Consider the following 23,281-nt stretch of genomic DNA (forward strand, 5'->3'; position numbering starts at 1 on the left):
CTAGACATCCATCTAGCCTTCTCTCTTGCTCTTAATGAAAAAACCTTTTGCAAACAGCTGCACTGTATGTTATCCAAAATATTGTCTCAAATCATTGTAATCAACCAGCAAATAGTTCCTGTTTCCCTTAAGGAAGGGAGGATTTCACAATTTCCTGTGCTGCGTCATACTGATGAGCGCCATCTTATTTCTTTCTTCTTCTATCTTCAGCAAGCATTTCAAGTCTTAAGTAAAGCTGCGTAGTTGAATCCTCAATTGTAAATAGAAGTCCATCTGTACTCTTTCTTTTTTTAAAAAAAAAAGTTCTTAATGAGGCTTGGCATGGAAAACCAGTTGTAGATGTTAAGAAGAGAGAGAGAAAACACACCAAACACCTCCGCAATCCACACATTATGATGAGAATCTCTTTGAAGTCCGAGCTTGTACACCAGAGACTGTACAGTTCTGCAGGTTTTTTCTTAGGCTTCTTCGGTCCAGACCATGTCTGTTTATTGTCCAAATCTAATCATTTCTTCAAACAGATATTCCCGGCTATGAGAATGACATTGGAGAGTGCCAGCCGTCCCGTGCTCTGCGACCCAGTGTCCTGCCGCTTGCACCTTGATGCAAGTCGGCAATCTTGGACAATCTGCGGGTCTACGAGACAGTCTTCCCCCATCCTGAGGAGTCTGCCAGGGCTAATTACCCCCATATCAGCCCTGAATTACTGGGGCGGCTGGGGTCGGATCATATGGCAGTCAGCCATTTCCCACCGCCAGAAAAAGGAAGTTGGGGAAGGACAGTTTTCTTATGGAGTATTGCCAATGACTCTGTTGTTTCTTAATAGCCCTACCTTGGCCAGGTCATTTTGCATAGCCTAGCTCAGGAATTCCTCTGCAGCTTTTATTTCTCCCTTCACATCCGAAATAATCAAAATTCTAGCATTTATTAATTTCTAGGGTTTAGAGGCCACCCCAAATCTGCAACAATATATAAAGAAACGGCAAAAAGCACTTTAAAACATGAAAATATTGGCACAGCACAGGACAAACAAACGTAAGCCTTACCCCACAGCACATATTAAGGCCTAACTACAAAGTAATGACAAAAGCATTCCCTTAGGAAAAGATTTACTATGAAAAAATAGTAACAAAGTCTCCTAACAGAGAGGAAACTTTGCCATGCTGGATGATCACAAGCACTGTAATGACCTTTGCATCCTATTTTGATAGTCTTGCGGAAAGAGAGAGAGAAGAAATGATCTGCTTCCCTGGCACAGAATTTCAAAGCACTTCGCAGTTGCTATGATCTAAAGTTTGAAGATCAGAGTGAGATTCACAATCCCTCTCTTTGGAAATCTCCTAAATGAGAAATGCTGAAGTTTCCCCTGAAGTTTTGCTGTCGCACTTTCTTTTTCTTCTCAAATATGTTACTAAAGGTCAGCAAAGGCACTCTGCACATGCCCAGAGCAATATTCATCTTTGTTATTACTTTATGAGTTCTTGGGGCTTAGCTTGGGTATTAAAAACCTGTGAATAGGTCCCTGACTCTCTCTAAATGGCACCACACTGCCTGGTTTCAAGCATTGTTTGTATATTTTTGACACCCTGTGTAGCCCATTCAGATATTTTTTGGAGGGCATGTGTGAATTACTCGCCGTCTTTCATTCTGTAAAATGGCCCACCCTCTTCCGTTCAGCATCACCCATTACCCTTGGTCCTAGCCACATGCAAGTGTTACATAATATGTAACAGCAAAGCGGGACCATCCACTTATCGCATTCAGGAACTGGTAACAGTAAGCAAGTCATAAATAAGTGAATCAATAAGCTAGGATGCAAAGGTTAAACGACTGTGTCAGCTCAGTGTCATTTGCCACATTATTTCCTCATGGAACAGTGAAAGGAAGATACATTGCAACAATTAACGAAGAAAAGTGGATGGTCCGCTTTCCTTAATTTTTGGATTTCTTTTCCATCTGCCCAATGGCTTTCTTCAGGCAGTCCTGTACCTGGGTGCTTTTCTTCTTGCTGTCAGCAATTCATGTTCAGGCACAGAATTCAGGTCAGTATGTTTTCTGGGTAGGGGAAAAAACTCTGATTTGGGTTGGTTTGATTTTTTTAATATAAAAGGATATACCAGTAGAAAAACAATTGCCACAGGTGCTCTCAATGTGTAGCACAAGTTGGTACCTGTTTCACTGGAAGCATGTCCTACCACATAGGACTCTTTGATAAGTGTGTCTTGGATCGCAGCCTGAATGCTGTGCATATTCCAAGCACAGGCTGTAGCATGGTTTGGTTCCTGTCAGCCAGAATCTATATAACCTTTCTAATATTTTAATGAAAGATGTACAGTATTTTGTAACAGACCTTTGAATGGCCAATTTATCACACAGGCAAAAAGATGGCCATTTCAAAAGAAAGGGCTTTTTTCTTGTTAATTTCTTGTGAGTTCAGGGGCGAATCTGCTATGAAACTAATGAAGCTTAAGGCTTCAGGGCCCCTAATCCTGGGGGGACCCCAGAAGCAACTTAAGTCCACATTGCTTAAAATCTTTGGGTCTAATAGACCCCAATCTCCTTCTCCTTCTCCTTCTCCTTCTCCTATATTTCAACAATTCCAGTGTTTGAGAGTCAGTAGCACAGCTGTTGTAAAGGTGTGGTGATCTGTTGTGGAACAACCCCATTGAATAAGATAAATGGGGTTACCCAGACCTTGTTGCTGGTTGCAAAGGGGCCCCCATGACAGTTCAAGCTTCAGGGCCCCCAAAATGTAGGTCCACCACTGTCTGAGTTTATATGATATTTCCTATATATTTGTCCCAGACAAATTCTTGGACTAGAATACACAAAGCACTAGTTGATCTTATGCCTTCTTTTGACTAAGCTTGTGCTTTGAGAGATTTAAAATATTGTATTTTGTTTCACTAGATTGTGGTGTGCAAGATAACGTTGTTAATATCCAAGAGAATAATCCTCCTGGGGCTTTGATTACCAACATTAACACAGCTGACGGTGTCACAGTAAGAATTAACCCATTGGTATTGAATGGTGACCAGTTTGAGATTCAGAACTCACAACTGCTCCTGAAAAATTCAGTGGATTATGAGGTAATGAACTGGTATGAAAAAGATGCAGAAATATGGCTGGGGGGTTAATAGCATAGAATCAGAGAATCTCAGAGTTGGAAGGTTCCCCAAGGGTCATCTAGCCCAACACCCTGAAATGCAGGAATCTCAGCTAAAGCATCTGTGACAGTAACGGTAGCCAGTCAGACTCCTATCTAGAAAAGTGGTAAGGTGAGGTGGAAGTGAATCAGGGCAGTACAGTCATAACCTGAATATAGCTATCCAAATATGTTAAAGCTATTTAATAGCCTTAATTAAAACACTGAAAACAAGTGCCTTGCAAATGTCCATTCTCTCTGAGCTTTTATATTCTTTTGGCCAGAGCAGTGTAAGGCAAAGGACTTACTTTGTTGCCTGAGGCAACAGACAAGATGGCTTCCCCTCCCTGTTCCATAAAGTGTTCCTCAAAGTGGTAGATATGCAAACAGGCTTTCTACCAGGCAGCATATGTCATGTGATAGATTAAAGCCAATTTGCATGCCATCATTACATGCTGGTAATGCTTCTTCATTTGAAGGCTATGGGGTATTTTCAAGTGTGATGATTAAACTCTGAGCACCTCTTTCACTTTTTAGGTATGTATGAGATAGTTACTAAATAGAGAACTTGGAGTGGAAGAGAGGCTTTTGTAATTCAAACAGGAATTCTGGGGGTTTTTAGTCACATTATAAACCTATTTGGGCGAAAAACCTTTGTGTGAAAACTACTAGCAGTGATTCTTAGTACAGTGGTACCTTGGTTCTCAAACTTAATCTGTTCTGGGACTCCGTTCGACTCCCGAAACTGTTCGAAAACCATGGCGCGGCTTCCGATTGGCTGCAGGAGCTTCCTATACTCAAGCAGAAGCCGCTGAAGTTGCGTCGGACATTCAGCTTCCAAAAAACATTCACAAACCAGAACACTCACTTCTGGGTTTGTGGCATTCGGGGGCCGATTCGTTTGGGAGCCAAGCCATTCGAGAACCAAGGTACCACTGTATAAACATTTGTTTAGTTTATTCTGATGTACACCATCCTAACAGATCAAGATAGGCAAAAATGTTTAAAATGTCTAATTTTTGATTATTATTTCACATATCCTCATAGCTAATAATACTTCAGCCATCAAATGCTTGGGTGAACAGGAATGTTTTCATATTCCTCCTGAATGTTAATGATGAAGGCAGATTTACTTCAGGAGGAGGGCATTCCATAAACAGGGAGCCACTACCAGGAAGGCCCTATCAGGCAGCACCAATAACTAAAATAAAAATTAATTAATTAAAAATTGTTCCAGAAAACATGATTTAATTGAAATCATTTGTTTTTAATACAGGTTTCAACAGCGCTAGTTGTAGAACTACAGTGCTTCAGAGCGGATATAGTCGTGAGTAATATCTGAGATGCTACTTTGTGTTGTTAGATGTTGCACAAACATAGTGGGAGACACTTCTTTGCAACGTCATCTAGGTCCAGAGTTTTTTCCCAAGAGAACCACATTCCCTCAGCAACTAATCCACCAGGGGCTGCATGCCAAGTGTGGGTGGGGCTGAAGCTAATGGTAGACATGGTCACACACACCTTCAATCTCCGATACACCCTTTGCCTCCTTCACCCTATTCTCTTTCTCTCCATCCCTTGTCAATGGCATGCCAGGGGTGGGGCCAGTGCTCCCCCCCCCTCAATTTTGTTTGATAATTTCAATTTTCAAAAAACAGGTGTATTGTATAAAAAAAATGTCAAACACAAAACACTTGAAACTGCTAAATTTATTTTATTTTAAATTGCAAGAATAAGTAATGCAACATATTTGAATTCGGTGGCACTTGCTTCTGCAGACATGTCTTGGGCTGAACTTTTTGGATTATTGTCATTTTCAAGCTTAGTTCATGTTTGAAGCCAAGAGGGCCACCCAACATTCCTTTTTTTTTAAAAAAAAGACCATAGTTCTAACATCACCAGCATCACCCCTGATTTTCAGCATTTCAACAGTCAATCAATTACTAACATTATTCTGCTTTGCTCACCTCCAGGTAAATAGTATTACTGTTGTAGTGAACATTATTGATGTGAATGACAACCCTCCTGTGTTTCCAGAAACCAACATCACCGTCAATGTTCGAGAGGTATGATAATGATGATAATGATGATGATGATGATGATGATGATGATGATAATGTCTCTGCAACAAGTGACAATGGACTGTAGCTATAATTCTGACAGAACCATAATCTTGGGAAGAATAAAACCTTGTATAAACATTAAAATACAAATATTAAGCATAACACAATGAAATAGAAATGATACTTAACCATAACATATTATTGCTGTTTCCAATTTAATTCCAAAATAACAAACAAATATCCATGAGAGTTAAGAGAGAAATATAGATTACAACTCTATTACACTATTAAGCTCACTAAAATATTTTATTTGAAACAAGTTCATAAAAACTGCTCAAACAGTAATGTCTACTTTGTGAGCCATAGATACAATTGTATGCAAATTAACGCAACCATGGGGGGGGGGGAATATAGAAGATGCCAAATACATTACCACCCTCAGGTCCCCTTCAGTGACTAGTTACAGTGCACAATGGATTTCCAACCTCAAATCAAGAAGTTTGTTCAGAAAATAGGGGTAGCTGTTCATTTAAAATACTGGGTGCAATGTTCAATCAAACTGTTTAAATAACTCTATCATATCCCAGTTTATTTTTATTTAGCAATATTTCTAAAGGGAGAGCATCCTAATCTGCTACTAGTATTGTAAAGAACTCATAGGTTGTAATTTATAATGCCGCCTACTTCCTTTGCCAGCAAAATCATGTATCTGCAATACATGAGGTTTTACTCCTTTATTTAATATAAAATACAGAAAACTCTTCTTATAGCAATTTAAACATGAAAAGACTAAATGTAAAATTAGATAAAGGTATCCTCTCTACAATAAAGTTATTAATAGTCAAATGCAAGCTTCTCCTATTCTGACTGAAGGGAACAATAACTCTCTTTTACACTAGATAAGATCCTCATCATTATCCCACACAGAATCTCGTCACACTGAATCTTTCAAATGATGAAGCCAAACACATTCAGTTTTAAAATACAACGCAGACTCCCCTCTGCATGTGATAACTTGTTGTATGGTTCTATTCCATTGTGCCTTATGTGGTAAACCATTAATTCTCTCTCACAGTGCAAGATATAAAGAGGCCAATAGGGGGATTGGTGAAAGACTAGGACTGGACTGGGGAGACCTGACTACAAATCCCCAACGAGCTCATGGGGTCCACTTAAACCAGTCACTCTCTTTCTATCTAACCTGCATCATGAGGTTATTGTGAGGGGAAAATGTAGGTTGGGAGGAGAGAACTATATGCTGCTGTGAGGTTTTTGTAGAAGCGACAGGATGCAAATACAGTATTAAAAACGGAAAAGCATATGTCTACATGTCTATGCATTTAGTATAGTGCCAGGCTAGATGTGAGGCTATAACTATATGAACAAAGTCAACACACACATTTTGGGGGGTTATGTAAATCCAAATAACAGCTGAGGAGGATCCTGGACAGCTTCCATAGGCAGGAATAGAAATGTTTTCAAAAAATGGCAATAGCAGCTTAGGAGAGGAAAAGAGAAAGAGGTGGGAGGATCTTAAACTCCACACCTCACGGCACCATGGTCCCCAAGACTCCTCAGGCTTCCTCATCACTGCTTTGCATTATGAGAAAAGCATACATGTCAATTGTGATCCTTTTCATTTTGGCCCAGGATTCTGCAAGGAACTTGTTGCTCCTTTATTCTAGATTGCATTTGAATGTTGTGACCTACTTTGGTTCTTCTGAGAAAATTGTGTGCATGTTACTTATCTGCCTAGTAAATTATCTATCTGCTGTAAATTACATGTGACAAAAAATAGCTCAAAATGATGTTCCTTTTTTTGTTTTGTTTTTCAGGATATAGCAGTGAACACGACTGTTGTGCCCCAGGCTAATGTAACAGCTAAGGACGCTGACAAAGACACAATATATTACAACCTTACAGCAGATCCACCAGTTAGTATATAGTTGGGTGGGGAGTTAGTATAGCCCAGGCAGAAGCAAACTTCGGCCCTCCAGATGTTTTGGCCTACAACTTTCATGAGCCCTAGCTAACAGGACCAGTGGTCAGGGATGATGGGAATTGTAGTCCAAAACATCTGAAGGGCCGAAGTTTGCCTATGCCTGTTATAGCCAGTGGTGCAGACAGGTAGTTTTACTGGAGCTCTTTCAGTGGAAATGTGTATTTGTTCACTTAATTCAAAACATGCTGAGTTTGAGGGCCCTCCCATTCAGGGCTCATCCAGACTTCTGCTTGTCCCACGGCTTCCCCCCAGGGAAACCCAATGTTTACCGTCGAATCCGAGCAAACATCAGTTGGGGTTTTCTCCAGATTGACGTTTGCTCCGATTTAGAACTAAAGAGCAGGTTTTCTGAGGGAAAGCAGCAGCGCAAAGGCAAAACCACTCAGACCCACCCAGGCCTGGAAAGCATGGGAGAAGCAGAAAACCACTCAGAGCCATGCTTTCTAGGCATGGGACAAGCAAAAGTGTGAACATGACTTCAGTCTATGGAATGGGGCCCCAAGATTCTGCTCCAAAGCCTGGCACTTGCTTCTCCCATAGCTGCAGCCCTGAATCCAAATAAACATAAAACATTATGCTCTCTCTCTCCACTGTTTTACTATCTGTGTTACCTCATTCCTAAGCTTCCAGCCTACATTGCTTCAATTGCTTCCACCCTCTCTTTTTCTGTGAAGGATGGGGACCCTACTCAATTGGTGTCTCATCCCCAGTTCTTTTGATCCTTTGATGTCCTAATAGTCCATTAGCCCAGGCTATCACCTCACACCGGAGGCTAGTCCTGGCTTAATTAGCTATTGACACATCACAGTAAACATGACCTTGGCATCATTAGCTTTTATGCATGCTGATTCCAGAGAATTAGGTGTCTAACACACAGTTAAAATACACATGGGTCGAGCATAGTTTTCACACTCTAAGCCTTAATTAAAAGGATTTAAATGAAAACTCCATTGTACCAGTAAGAAACCAGAGATCATATACTTTCCATAACCCAGTCACTTTAGGTGTCGAAACATGCAACAATAAGCAATACCTTTGACATTAAACAGTGTTTTTGAAATGGCATTAGGTTCCATATCTGTGATGAAGAGTGTGTCACTATCTCTTCTTGTCTTCTAGGTAGGACTGGAGTATTTTAACATTGAAGGAGTTAATAACCCGCAAATTTACTTGCTCAAAACCTTGGATTATGAAAAAATTAACTACATGCAATTTGTCTTATATGCCATGGTGAGTTTTATCATGAGCAAAATATGTGTTTATTTGCAACTGCCCTGCTGCACATGTGTTTCCACATTCACCAGATAAATGCCCTTGTGCTTTTAGGGTTGCCACTGGCAATCTTGACAATTGCCAGGCCCCCACATCCCAGAAGTCTGGCCTAGGTATAAGAGCTCTGATGCGCACGCACTGTTCCTTGCTCTGCAAATGCTTTCTCAGTCATTTCAGTGCAGAGATCCAAATATTTAAATAAAAGTGTTTGCAGAGCTTCCCCCTTCACTGAAATGCATAAGAAAGATCATGCTGAAAACATACTTGTTTACCCAGGAGTTTCCTGGCCATGAATATTGGCTGCTGCATGCGGCCAGCCACTGTGGTTATTGTATTATTGCAAATGTTATATCATAACAAATTGTGTCCTTTTTTTTGCACTGGGTGGTATTCAACTAAGGGCTTCCAGAACAGTGCAAGTGGGGAGGCAGGGAGGGATCGTTCCATCTAGCAACCCCAAATGCTTGCCCTGGTTGAACGACTGCCTTATCTCAATGTTGAATTCCTCCCACTCTTTTTATTTCTGTACATTGCATTCTGTTTTCAACTATAAAGCAGTATGCCAATGTTTTAAATAAATCAAATCGCACATTGGTGCTGGACTATCAGTTTCCAGCAGGGTGCACTCATGACCTTTGATCAGAGGTATTGCCTTTAAATGAATTTATTTAATTTGGCTGGTATGAATCAATGCAGCTACTTGAACTCAGAACTTCTGACAAGGTAACCTGCCCTGGTGGGTTTTGCACGTATAGTGCTAGGGATTGTTTTGGTGCTGCTGTTATAATGGACATGTTCCCATTTCTTGTTTTTGTCCTTCATTTTTCTTTCATATAGGATGGGAAGGCTGGTGAAGCTCCACACACAGCCACTGCAACAATAACCATACATATCCTACAGGCTGACCTGAGACCTCCCTGGTTCCAGCCATGCACTCCTTTTGGAGGGAATATAATGTGCATCAACACGGGCTACACTGGCAAGGTCAACATTTCGGAGAATATGGTATGCACAAGGAACCCTTAGGCTGTGTCCACCCCAGGATGCCTCACTTAATTTTGCTTTGCTCCTCTCGGTCCCTATAGGACTCTTTTTGTCTTTGCTGTCTATGGACTCAAAGATCAGTCCAGGAGTGCCCTGGAACCAAGCAGCACCTCTGCCTGCTGCATCAAACCTGGAACAGAATTGGTGCCAATACCAAGAGGGCACTGGCTATTCCCAAGAAAAATAGCTGGGGCAGAAAAACTTCTACACAACATTACAACTTTTACAACCCAACTAAACACACTTTGCATGAGGCTCAAACTACATCTTTGGTTCTTGCCTCCACTTTCCTTTAACCCATTGCAGTCTATGGCAAAGGATGTCTAAGCAAAAAAAACAGCAGACAGAAGCTGCTTTGCCCATTCCCTCCTGTCTTTAATTTATAATTTGTTTCAGATATGTTGTTATTGTAACATCTTGTTAACTAAAAGCCAGACTCGTAATGGCTGAAAGTACCTGAAGTGAGCAAATGCTTTGATTTCTGGAAACATCTGAAAATGTTTTACCTTGTTTATTGCAGAATGAGTCTTTGGTCTTGGAGCCAGGACCCCTCTCTGCTATTGATGGGGACAGAGATTTGAATGAAAAAGTAGAGTATGCAATTGCTGATGGTGAGTAGATTACTCCTACCCACAGGAAAAAAAGTTTGGGATGCCAACATTTCCAGGAAAATCAAGGCTTAGTTAATAAATCCCTGTGTAGCCTTTTGAGTTTCTATGTGTTCTAAATAAGCTACTCCATGTGGCAGGCACAGGTGCGTATACACACACACACACACACACACTGAGCCTTGTATCCCAGCTGGTAACATGGGTCATCAGCTACATCCAGCCTTGGATGTGATGGTATCAGAGCCATGGGCGTAGCCAGGATTTATTTTGAGAGGACAAATGTGAGCTATCTGCAACACAATCACTCAGTTAGTTAAGTATTTTTATTTATTTACTTGATAAATAACTCCCGTGGCTACACCCATCCCATTCTTTCTTCCGGTGACCAGAAGTTCCAATTACTAATTTTCTCAAATTTCATTAGGAAATGACGACACGTTCTCAATAGACAAGGATTCTGGGGAAATAACAATGAACAAGACTGTTAACACTCTGAAGACTTTCATGTTGTATGTTGTGGTAAGTCTCTTGGTGATCTGTGTTGATCAACTCCTAGCCGGAATATGTGTTTACCAAGGAGAAAAGAGCTAGTTCAGCTTCCCTCAAACTGATGCCCTCCAAGTGTTTTGGACTGGCATGGGCTGATGGGAATTGCCATTCAAAGGATCTGAGGGCACCAGGCTGGGGAAGGCAGAGCTAGGCTGTGAGAAATGTCTCTTAGCCATTCATTAGATCAGGGATGGGGAGTCTGTCGCTGTCCAGATGTTGTTCATAGCAAGCATGGTCAATGGTCAGGGATGGTGTGAGTTGTAGTCCAGCAACATCTAGAGGGCCACTCCCACATTTACCGGTAATCCATGATAAACTGGATCTAATCCTATAGGCCTCCAAGGGGGAGCAGTCTCAGGCCCACAGGCCAAATTTGGCCTGCCAGGTCTCCCTATTTGTCCCACAAGACCATTTCCCCCAGATCATGCTCACCTGCCCCACACCTGATATCATCTGCTGGTGTGTGGGGAGTTCAGGCCTGCTGGGTTCAGGTGTATAAGGCAGCTTCCTGCAGAAAGTGAGGCTGAACTGCCCACACATCAGCTGAATGTGTGCAGTTTTGAAACCAGTGGTTTTGAAAAGTTCAGTTCGCTATCTTGATTCAAAATGGTGTCCAAACATAGACAAAACCCTGCTTTTTGATCTCAGGAGCCATTATGCAAAATTTGCATATGACCATGTTATGAGTCTGGGGCAGGGTAGGCTTCTATGCTGAGAGGCCCTTCTAAAGCCCGGATCCAGCAAGTGTATAAATCTAAGCAAGGATTCAAATTCTTGGAATAGCCAGGCTAGTTTCTCAATGAGGTAATGGCCTAAGTTTGGATTGTTATGGTAACAAAGGAAGTGGCTGTGTGCCAGACAGCAAATGGGTGGTGCTCCCTTCCTCAACTCTCTGGTAGTTAGAAATACAAATGCCAAGCTGGAGAGTCGAGTTATGTGTGCTAGAAGCTAGAACCTGCAAGGTTGCAGGCTGGGTAGGGGGGGGGGAGACAGAACTATGCTTGATTTCTATTGGAACCCAAGGTTATGGCTACAGTAGAAACAAGACCCTTTCTGGAGGTCTTAATGGTGTTGACCCGGCCATCATAGGCTCAGATTGTATATATATGTGTGTAAACAAACCATATATCATAAAGATGCAACATTCTCCACTGTCCCTCAATCAAAAGAAAACAGGAACCCTGGAACTCCTGAAATCTTGCAGTACTTGGAGACTGGGATGGCATGCAACAATATCTTAAGAAGTGTCCAAGTACATAGAGTGGTATTCAAGGATAGGGTGCCAACTGTGCAAGGGTATCCTCTCGTGAAATGAGGTCTCCCCCTCTCCCTCCCCCATACCCTTCCAACTCTACAGCTGGAACTCTATGATGCTATGAAACATGCCTCTGCCTTGGGAACAGATTCAGGAATCCCTAGAACAGAATTAGGGTGTGCACAGATTTCTCCTTGCGTAACAGATCATTCTCTCCCGTGCTATGTTGGATTCTACCCACAGTGAACAGACAAAGAAGCAGCTTCCCAAAATTTGTAGTAGGCATTCAAGTGCTTGGTTAAAATGTTGCTCACCTCAGATCCTTAGATTAAGAAACATAGGCTACAAAACTGAATTTCTGCAGTTTGGGCATTTTTGGGAGAATGCCAAAAGGGTCAATCCTGTCCCCACAAGAGTCTGATAAAAGGCAAAGCACTCCACACTCAGTGACATTGTAAAAGCCAGTGGCAGAGAGTGGAAGAAAAGCTTATCATCCCAGATCTCAAGCACATATTCCACCCCACTCCATCCTGTGGGATGTGAAACACAAGAGCAGTCAATTACAACATTCCTAGAGTGTACATGTTTAGACATGGGATGGGATGTTTGTCCAGCCAGCAGGTAAACTTCCTGTTTCCCTCTGGGCTGGACAGACTTCCTCCACATGTGACTAGAGGTGGGTGTGGCCTCACCTGTGCAGGTAACGACAAAAGCACAGGGCAGGGGCAGCCATCTCTCTCTGCCATCTTCATCTTCGAACAAGCAACATCTCTCCTGAGTGAAAGATGCCCTCTTGGCTCCCAGCCAAGAGAGGAGAAAGGGACTATCTTCCTATAAGATAGATTCCAAATGTATATTACTTCATTAAGCTTAAGTCTGCGTTCTGGGATCTGATTGTGGACAGAATGTGAGTAAACTCTTTTTATACTTTTGTAAAGGACTGTGTCGTGTCTTCTATTTTAAGAGGGAATAAGGGGAAATTACCAGAGTGATTATTATAGAGGCTTAAGCAAGCCTGAGCAAACGCTGCCGTTGCAAACTTAAAATGAAGGGGAATGTTTTACTCTGCTGATATTGGGAACTTGTTAACACAAGTTGGATAAGGATATAATCAGACAATATATCCTCTCCTGCATCCCTGAACATTCCCACACATCCCCACCCAGTGCTTACTTTCCATTAAGTCATTTTGCATTTTATCCCTTGAGGAGAATGACTGTTCTTGTGCTTCTTGCTCTCTCTTTCTCCAGGCTTTCCAGACCAACAATCCATACAGATATTCCCAAACAACAGTGGAAATCAAGGTTGTGCGTAAAAATGACCACAAGCCGTACTTTGAGAAAACCCTTTACGCAGGAACTGTGTCTGTGGGCCTGCCTGTTCCCAGCCTGGTCATGGAGGCTGGGAGACCTTCAGTGCCCCTGCGCATCTTTGCTGCGGATGATGACTTCACTGATGTATGGAACTTTAGATGCCTTTGAAGGTCATTGGGGTGCTGGGCAGGGGGAGGGGGCAGAGATGTTAAGATACTAATAATGATATCAGATATGGTTCCTATGTGAGGTTCATGCGAGTTAATGCATGAAGGGTTAGAACGACCCTCATATCTCTTTTAGCATTATGATCTCATGTCCGTACTTGTGCAAATCTTCAAACCCCTGATCTGCATATGACCTGTCCACTTTGCCTCTCATTTACCTGTCTACAATGAAATAAAAACCACCTGGATCAAGCAATCTTTTGCAGGCACAAAAATAATAATAAAAAAATCTGTTGTGACCCCCCCCCCCCGCATTAAAAATTATTTGGTCAAATATTTATTTACATTTTATGCCCTCTCCTTTCTTCCATAATGGAATGCAAGGCAACACAACACAACACAACACACATGGGGCTCCTAGGCCATTTCCCAGCCAAGCACTGGCCAGCTGAGCTTTTACAGCATAGCTGTATCACATGCACCCAGATTATGCCCTGGGACCATTTTCAATTTGGACCTTCTGTCAAATAAATAATGCTCTGAAATTATGTAACTCAGAACTTCCTGATAAATTTGGAAGTAAGAAGTAGTACAGTTTATTTATTTATTTATTTTATCTTATTCTGTGTTGAAGGGGTTACAGAAATGAGGATTGGAGGGGGGGCAGGTACATACCCTACAACCTGGAGGAAATAATCAGGGCAGGTTGAAAGGAAACATGCTGAAAGTGTTGACAATAACAGGGAAGCCGATACAAACAAGGCCACAACCAGGACATTGGCACTAGTGACTAGGTGCATATTGCATAGCCAGGGTGGGAATGGGGTGGAGAGCATAGGGGCAAATTGTTGTCTGGCTTCCATGTTCTTAATTAAAGTCTATTTTTATATTCTCCATTCACAGAAATTCAATCCTGATATCAAATACCAAATCCAAAACAGCACGAATTTCACAGTTACCGTAGATGGATTTCTCCTGACTGCTGTAGTTTTGGATGTGGCCTCCACCGTCACCCTTTTGGTAGGTCATCTTTGCCCCAAAATTTGTGTGCTATATTAATTTGATTGTAATGTCTGATGTTAGAAAAAGGCACCAGAGGCCCCTTTAAACATGGGCTTCTGTCATCATAATTTCTTTCATTGTTATTTCTCACTCCAAGAGAGTCTGGTCATGGATAATTTAAAGTGGACAAAAAAACCAAACACACAGATGGGAGCCAGGACACGATAGTTATTTACATTCTGATCAAGATCACATTTGTTTAAAAAATGTAACAATATTGGCAATATTTGTTCCAAAGACTCCGGAAACACAAATTAGGAAAGATTATGTATCTTTTATTAGACCAAGTTCTGCAAGCTTTTGAAGTACACCGGCATAGGTATATATGGTAAGATTTCTGTGTAACTCAAAAGCTTGCATTCCACAGCACCAATAGAAGATTGTCTAGTCTTCTATCCTACCTATTTTATGTTGCTTTTCATAATAAATAGTGGCCTTGCTCTATTTGAGTGCTGTTGTGAGGATATTTTAATGAAGACAATCAACAAAATGAAACAGGAAACCCTTTCATCCTAATTTTATAAGTGTGTGTGTAGGAGTCATAATTGTGCTGCCTAGCTTCACACTCTTGCCAGACCTATCTGTGCATTGCATATGTAGACATCAGCTGTATGTTCTGCAGAACTGGAGTGTATAGATTACACACTCCAATGCACAGAAGCTTGAACTGTTCAGAGCCCTTAACTAATTTAGTGCCTTCATAAATGAATTGATGGAATAAATGTGTTTATGCGAAGGGTTAACATCCGCTTTCATGTCTGCACAGGCTATTGCTAATGACACAGCTACTCTGCAAGAGGACAGCACCCTCATAACTGTAGATGTCAAGCCTTTAGAAAGTAAGTTAGCACATACAACGTAGATGAAATATAAGGATCACAGATATTGCTCAAAAAGACTAAGGCAAAAGTCTGCTTCCAGATTATCTCTGTTTGGGGTAGGAGGCTCAACCACATACCAACAAATTCAGTTGACATATTTAAAGTGTTGTTTTGTGTGTGTGTGTGTGTGTGTGTGTGTTCTTGCTCAGCAAACATACTTTCAAAACAATGGGACATACTGTACTGCCATAAGGAAAGTGATAGGAAAATGCAATGGAAAGTGCAAGATAATAATTGCTTTGCTCAGCCAATGTAAGAATAACTACTACAATTTTATTTTATTTATTTTATTATGTGCCACCCATCTGACTGGGGTGCCCCAGCCACTCTGGGTGGCTCCCAACAGAATATTAAAAGCATGATAGAGTTTGATACATTTAAACTGTACCAGGTTACCACTGCCTTGCCCCTACCCTTCTACCTCCTGGTAAGCAGCAGTAACGCAACCAGCCAGAGGTCAGGGGAGCGCTGCCACCCCACCATGCCATCCTCTTCTGTTTGATGTGATGTTGTATAACCTCCCTGCAAACAAAACAGAATGAAGGTTCAATAAATATATGACATTATATAGCCACCCCAGAAACTTTGTACAAACCAACCAAGATTAATGCTCAATTAACAGGCCAAGGGAAGTTACCTCAGGGAAGGCGTGTTGTGCTATATGGCTTAAGGGACCTTAGCTTTATTATTGGCCCAGCAAAAAATCAATAGCAAGCCTGAAAGCCTAATTTGGACAATCCAAATGTGCCCTTACAAAACATTTGGTCTGTGATTTTGGATCTGAACTAGTCACTAACCCCTTTTCCTAGCATAAAACTAAGGGTATAGGTTTTCTTTGCCAACAGCCACAGGGGTCTGATAAGATTACCACAGGGTTCTGATAAAATACCTGTTGTCATGATTTTGTCTACATGGGATCTATAAAGGTTCACCATCTAGGGGCTGTTACAATATTATCTCCATTTTATAATGGTTTTGAGCCTTAATCTGTGTACATTTCATATGAATAAGGTGTTCAGTTTCTTGGTGTAAAGATACAACACTGAAAAATAACTAATACCATGGCCTAATGCATTTTCAGCTCCAACCATTCTTCCTACAGCCATCACTACCACAGGGGCAGGGACCACTATTTCAGATATTTCAGATTTACCACCTGGGACAATCACTACTCTTCCTATAACACCTTCTGCAAGTACAACCAGGAATACTGCCATTACAGAGAAGCCTGCAACAGGCCCAACATCTGACTCAGTCATCCCTCCTTTTGTAACTACAACAAAGTCTCCCATAATCACAGGTAGCACTTTAGAACCCCAGACCGCCAGTTCTCCCATCACTGGGATAAGCCAAGCAACAGATAGGACTGATGAATCTACTGCTGAAACAACTTTTCAGTCTGGAGTAACTGAGCCTTCCATATCCACGGCAACAGGGGGAACGGTCCAAACTGTTACTTCAGCTTCTTCTCAGACTGGAACCACCACCACACATCCCATAACAGATATAAGCCCAGCAACAGATAAACGGTCGACTGCAAATACACCTTCTCAGGCTGGAACTACCACAAAGCATCCCATAACAGGTGAGAGTCCAGCAACAGATGATATAGGGCAATCTACTACTAAGGCACCTCAGACAGAAACCACCAAAGTAACTGATACGACTGTTTCTTCCACTGTTCCAACACCTCTCTATAATGGAACAACCACCTATACCACAGGAGATGCAACTAGAACAACCACCCTATCGATAACAACTTCATCTTCTGACAACCAAACGACGTCCATTCCAACAGGTAATTCATCTCATAGACTATCAGAACCTGTGTCTCCTCAAACACCCACCACCACAAGTTGCCCAAGACATAGAGTAAACGTGTTATTCAGAGGCAGACTATACTTGACATTTGTCACGTGGTTTGGTCCTGCTGTTGTTTTCTTTCACAAATAGCCAGCGTAGGGGGTGGGGCCCCATGATACACAAGAATGGTGGCTTTAACAGTCCCTTTTAGAATCCGTCCCACCCAGCAGCTGTTATCCATAAATAGAAGAAAGCTTCTTGAGATTGGTTCAGGGAATTGTTGTTGGAGAAGTGTCTAGGTCTGGGGCCTAGGTCATGACATTAGGTATTACATGCAGGGATCCCAATACAGCTAAAACTGATTGTGAAAAACTTGAAACAAATGCTTAGTCATGGCTTACTAAAATTCTGCTCCTTTGAACGGGGCTTAAAAAAGGTAAAGGGCCCCTGACAGTTAAGTCCAGTCGCAAGCGACTTTGGGGTTGTGGCACTCATCTCGCTTTACTGGCCGAGGGAGCCGACGTTTGTCCGCAGACAGTTTTTCTGGGTCATGTGGCCAGCATGTCTAAGCCGCTTCTTGCGAAACTAGAGCAGCACACGGAAACGCCATTTACCTTCGCGCCAGAGCAATACCTATTTATCTACTTGCACTTGGACGTGCTTTTGAACTGCTAGGTTGGCAGGAGCAGGGACCGAGCAACGGGAGCTCACCCCGTCGCGGGGATTCGAACCGCCAACCTTTGGGCTTAGTCATGACTAATTTTAGCTGGATCAGGGCTAGGGTGGCATCAAAGTGACTAGAGATAGTGTTGCTCACATTATTTCTCTGTGTAAGGTAAGACCACTATACCTCCTGATGCGTTTGAGAATTGGTTCACACTGAAGTAGTAAACCTGTGTCTGGCCTGTACCATTTCAGGTGGGGAAGGGGTGGGAGGAGACCCATGTGACCAAATGTTCTGCGAGACAGAAGAGGCTCAGGCAATGAATCCTACTGGAACCTGGCAGAACTAGCCTAGCAGGAAAAATAGCAGGGAGTGTGTATGGGTTGGTCAGGTAGGTTACCAGGGGGAGGGAGTGGACCACAGAGTCCAGCTGGTCAATGCAGAGTCTATTAGCTCATATGGCATGTTAGGTCAGGTGTGCCCAGGTGTGAGGGCTCACCCCCTCCCATTCGTATTGGGCTTTGCCCTAGAATTCAAGCCTGGGATCCCCTGCATGTGAAACATGAGCTATCCATCCCAAATAGGCCTCTTCCTAAAGCCCCTGAACCCCTGGTATGTGTGATGGGGTGTTGGGGAAGTAGGTGGAAGGCAGATAAATATCCCATATGTGTCTAATGCTTGGGTGTTGTGTGGAACTGCATGCACTGCAGGTTTGAGTATGTATGTATGTATGTATGTATGTACCGTATTTTTCGCTCTATTACACGCACCCGACCATAACACGCACATAGATTTTAGAGGAGGAAAATCCATAGGTATGCCACCCGTAGGCATTCCCTCCATAACACGCACAGACATTTCCCCTTACTTTTTAGGAGGAAAAAAGTGAGTGTTATGGTGCAAAAAATACGGTATGTATGTATTTAGCATGCAAAAGATGAGTGGTTCAGTAGGGTCTCTCTCCCCCGGGTGGGGCTAAAACTTCCTTCTACTGCTTCTTTGGTGCGAACTCCACTGGAAGCTGTTACTGTTATTGTCGGGGCTTCATGAGATGTATTTTTTGCAGATAGAGCAGGGTAGAATCCAGTTAAGAATGGGTAAGCAAAGAGGCAGCAGAAAGCAACAGACTGAGAATATTATTGACAGGTAGGACAGAATGTGCCAGAGACTTTTAAAGTGAAATAACAGGTTCAATAACAGGGGGAAATGAAGTCATAGAATGGTAGAGGTGGAAGGGACCCCAAGGGTCATCTAGTCTAACCCCCTGCAATGCAGGTAGCTTTCAGAGCAAGAAGGAAAGCAATGTCAGGAATGAGCATTATACCTTTGTGGAATCCAAGGCACAATACATTACCCATGGGAAAATGTAATTCTTCCGCCATCAAGGTGGCCCATTGCTATCTGAATGCAGAGTAGAAGAATGTAGTTGCATATCACTGCATATACACCATACATTTAAAACACATGGCTCCCCCCCCCAAAAAAAAAACAATTATAGTGATTGTGGTTTGCCCCTCAAGAGCTACAGTTTCCAGGATTTGGTGTGCGCGTGTGTGATTTTAAATGTATGGTGTTTATTTAGGCTGAGTCAAGGGCTGACATCAGGAACACAACCCCACTCTTCCAAGGCCTGCGTCATTTGCTGACCTTTGAAATGTTTTGTTTTCCATAATCCCCCCCTCCAACTTCCCTTCTATAGGCGAGAGGAAGGAGGGAAGGTAGGAGGGCAATAAAGTTTGCAGGCTATTGAGAGACTGGTTTCATTTTTTAAAAAAATCAATAGAGGCTGAGCTCTCCATTGTTGTATCACTCAAACACAGGAGCGCTCCTTTTTCTCTCTTTAAAAAGAGGGACACTGCCAATCCCCCGTGCACCACCATTTTGTGGACCTGTTGGCTGAGGCTGATGGGAACTGCAGCTCAACAACATCTAGAGGGCCAAAGGCTCCCCATACCTGCTCTAACCCACCATGGTTTCCACCTTTGGCTGACTGGCAGTGGCTCTCTAGGGTCTCAAGTTGGGAAGTCTTTTTGGACCCTGCTGCTGGAGAGCCTTAAATTGCATTTAATTGGGCCCTTCTGCCTGCAGAGTATGTCATTTACCACTGAACTAGGCATCCCGCTTCTCCATTTTTAAAACTGAGCCACCCTTCTGGCTTTTGCTCTCTCCAAAAGATTGTTTTATTTTTAAAGAGGGGGGAAAGCCCTAATTTAATAAGTAGCAAGAAATAACCCACATCAGCAAAATGCATTTAAAGTGGCAAAACAATTGTAACATCATCAACAACAACATTTTACTATTTATACCCCACCCATCTGGCTGGGTTTCCCTAGCCACAAGTGTTGGGGGGGGGAGTTGGATATTGTCTTGGAACTTAAGGTTCCAGAACAATAAAAAGTGTCAATTTTTAAACGGATTGATTGGGTTGTTTCCAAAAATGGCTTCTCGTGAAGTCAGCTTAAGAATTCATGTAATATATCATTTTTTCCTAAATCAGTTAGCAAGCAGTATCTTGATTCCAGCACTTCTGAAGTTGTATGATACTGGCTATTTTTGAGAGGTGAAGTGCTAGTCCTTTCACTTCATATTAATGATAAACTCTTAGAAGTAATAAAAACCTGCAGGCAATAGTCAAAGTCCACGCTGCTGGAGATTACAGACGTGAAACTGATAGCTGGTCACGGTTTTACTAATCGCCACAAAGCTTTAAAACGATAGCTTGGTAGTTAATAGGGAAGTGAAGTGTGACATGAGAAAGGGCAAATTCCCAAGGCAGGCAAATCCAAGTCAACCTAAGAAAACCCTGGCATGTGTTTCCGATTGGATAGAAACTTGGAGCATAGCTATCTGCTGGTGACTAGTTCAGTGTTAGATACATTAACTGAAAAGCTAGGGATACTTTTAGATATATTGCGTCATGGAATCTGGAAGAGACCATCAAGGAAAGAGGAGGAAGTAAAGGCATTGCAACCTCTAAAACCTGTTATCCACATCCACCTGTCTTACACCTTAAGTCTTATACTGACATTCAGGAGGATGTCCCCTTGCCCAATTATTTTTTAAAATTGTTTTTCATTTAAATACAAGAACAGCACCTACGGTAACTACAGTAACTTGTTCAGTGGTACATTCTTATTAAGTTCCATATGCAGTACATAGTACGCAAGCAGTACATTTGTTTACTGTATGTATTATCCATTAAAGTAGCCTCTCCACAGAGATTGTTGTTCTGAGGATGGAATAAAAGTATCTATTTATAAAAGAAAAGGAAGGAAGGAAGCCAAGTCTCCCCGAAAGTGCCTACCCTTGAAGTGCCTTTAATTACCCTTCTGTGGCAAGCAAGGCATGCCAATAAAGCCACATTCCAAATATTATTTAACCAGATTTCAATGGGGATTTCTAGAGATTGTTTCCAATATCAGGCTATTGTTTTATGTTTTTGTTTTCAGAACAGAGTTGTCAGTATAGAACAGAGGACATGGCTGCTGTGGGCACCACTTTGGGATGCTTACTGCTAGTCACATTAGTGTTGCTTGGACTGGTCTCCTACAAGTATCACAAACTAAAACAAAGATATGGAGAAGACACTGAAGTAAGTGGACCTTTTGCTATACATTGATTTTGGAGTGAGAGTACAAGCCTTAGTTGTGAAGAACTGCAGTGCAGGAATTTGTGAGTTTTTATGCTTTTATCATGTTCTAACGATGGCCAACGACAACAAAAATGCCCAAAGAAAGATGAGAGCCGTATGCAATGAGTTGTTGGAAAGTCACACCTGTACATCAGTTACAACATCACACAAGCTAGTATGTTGAGCTGGGATTGCAATTTGTCAAGCAGAAACAGAAGGAAAAGTTGGTGCTGCCATGTGAGCATCAGCCACTACACAACATTTGTGAGTTCTCAGCATATTGCATGAAGCATTTGTATGTAATATGTAAATATGTAAACGTGGCAGACATACTAAGCAGAAATGAATAGTGTGATTTGGCTAATCATTAGATTGAATTATACCACAGGGGGATTAGGCCCAATCATTTCTAATGTGGGTGATCCTTCTCTACGCACCTCACTTCCCTTTCCATCAGTATGAACAATAAATGTCCCTCTTTTGCAGTCTGTTAAAGGCTTGATCAACAGCAGCTTTGAAAGCGATGAGAAACCCAACTCAGGTGGAAAGGAGGATAAGTTGCCAGCAAGTGTGAAGTCTGAAGACGACAAACCGGTTGCAGAGAAGCGGTCAGGCACCCTGTCTCCTTTGGAGAAGACAGCGGGAAACAGCCAGGAATCAGCAGCTTCTGAAGGTAAAGAAGGCAACGGGGACACAGGCAAGGAAGGTGAAGAAGGCAACGGGGACACAGACAGTGAAAAGGAAGTAAGATCCATCCTCACTAAAGACAGAAGGATGTCAGACGATGGCTACAAAGCAGTGTGGTTTAAAGAAGACATTGACCCAGAAGCTAAGGATGATGTTTTGATGATTGAAAATGACAGCGATACAGAACAGAAAGGGAATGAGAGTGACAGTGACAATGCTGATGACCAGGCTGGTGACGATGAAGTTGGTGATGGTGGCAAAGGTGGCAGTGACAGGTCCTTCACTCTAGGAAGAGCTCAACTCCCAGAAATTGATTCTACTGATGATCTTCAGGATACAGAAGGAGATGGTGTTTTTTTGTAGGTGAAATATTGTCCAAGATTCTGTGATAGAGCTGACTGTTTTAAACTATGTTCTGACCGAGCTTCTGCAGCTTCTTCCTATGACCTCGGCCAATTAATGAGCAGCATTCACCAGGAAGGGCAGTGTGCAACCTTGTCCCCTTGGTAATATATCACACCTTCCCCAAGCATAAAGCTGATAACAACATCTTATGGAATTGTTAGGATCATTCAACCCAAGCATGATAATTAATATACAGCAGCAAGGACCAACCCAAAACTGTTTGATCCCTGAGGCAGCCAATTCAAATGGAGTCACCACCTTCCAATGCGAAATAGGAAGTAGCTTGTAGAAGATGTACCTGTTATCACCGGCATAGTGAGCTCAGCTAGGGTTGCTGCTAGTTTACTTCTAAGCAATGGCTGCTGTTCCACTGGTGCTAATCCTGCTAGTATATTTGGGCTCATAGTGTTCAAGATAGAGATGTCCAGCTTGGTGGGATCAATGTGGCTAGTCATCAGCAAAAGCCAACATCTGGAAGAAAATAATAATAATAATAATAATAATAATAATAATAATAATAATGGTTTTATTATTTCCCTCCTGCCCATCTCGAATAAGCTCTTTAATGAGCAAAGCTGGGATAGTATTTACAGAAGTGTTATTTCAAACCAGGAGAAACATATTGCTAGTAGTTTATGGGATTGCCATCTCCTTCACAGGACATTGCCAGGACATTGCCAATATGGTCCACTGGGTGGGCTTGAATTCATCCCACTTCCACCATGGA

The 23,281-nt window shown here is 42.2% G+C and overlaps 1 protein-coding gene across 1 annotated transcript; it reads left to right on the forward strand.

Moving 5' to 3' along the window:
• Positions 1-1,831: 1,831 nt before the first annotated feature.
• CDHR5 (cadherin related family member 5) lies at positions 1,832-23,012 on the forward strand. The gene is made up of 15 exons (XM_053395034.1): positions 1,832-2,042; positions 2,911-3,089; positions 4,422-4,472; positions 5,119-5,211; positions 7,044-7,142; positions 8,330-8,440; positions 9,320-9,487; positions 10,047-10,137; positions 10,562-10,656; positions 13,192-13,398; positions 14,325-14,441; positions 15,250-15,322; positions 16,446-17,162; positions 21,281-21,423; positions 21,949-23,012. Exons 1-15 carry the CDS (start codon positions 1,964-1,966, stop codon positions 22,510-22,512), a joined length of 2,787 nt encoding a protein of 928 aa, XP_053251009.1. The 5' UTR covers positions 1,832-1,963; the 3' UTR covers positions 22,513-23,012.
• Positions 23,013-23,281: the final 269 nt, after the last annotated feature.

Source organism: Podarcis raffonei, chromosome 1, assembly GCF_027172205.1.
Source record: "Podarcis raffonei isolate rPodRaf1 chromosome 1, rPodRaf1.pri, whole genome shotgun sequence".
Lineage (NCBI taxonomy): Eukaryota > Metazoa > Chordata > Lepidosauria > Squamata > Lacertidae > Podarcis > Podarcis raffonei.

Excerpts from the sequence above, each read along its gene's own strand:
- CDHR5 (XM_053395034.1), top strand. The coding sequence starts at position 1,964 with ATGGCTTTCTTCAGGCAGTCCTGTACCTGGGTGCTTTTCTTCTTGCTG. Across the intron at positions 2,043-2,910 it reads TGTTCAGGCACAGAATTCAG|ATTGTGGTGTGCAAGATAAC; the intron begins GTCAGTATGTTT and ends TTGTTTCACTAG. Across the intron at positions 5,212-7,043 it reads TCACCGTCAATGTTCGAGAG|GATATAGCAGTGAACACGAC; the intron begins GTATGATAATGA and ends TTTGTTTTTCAG.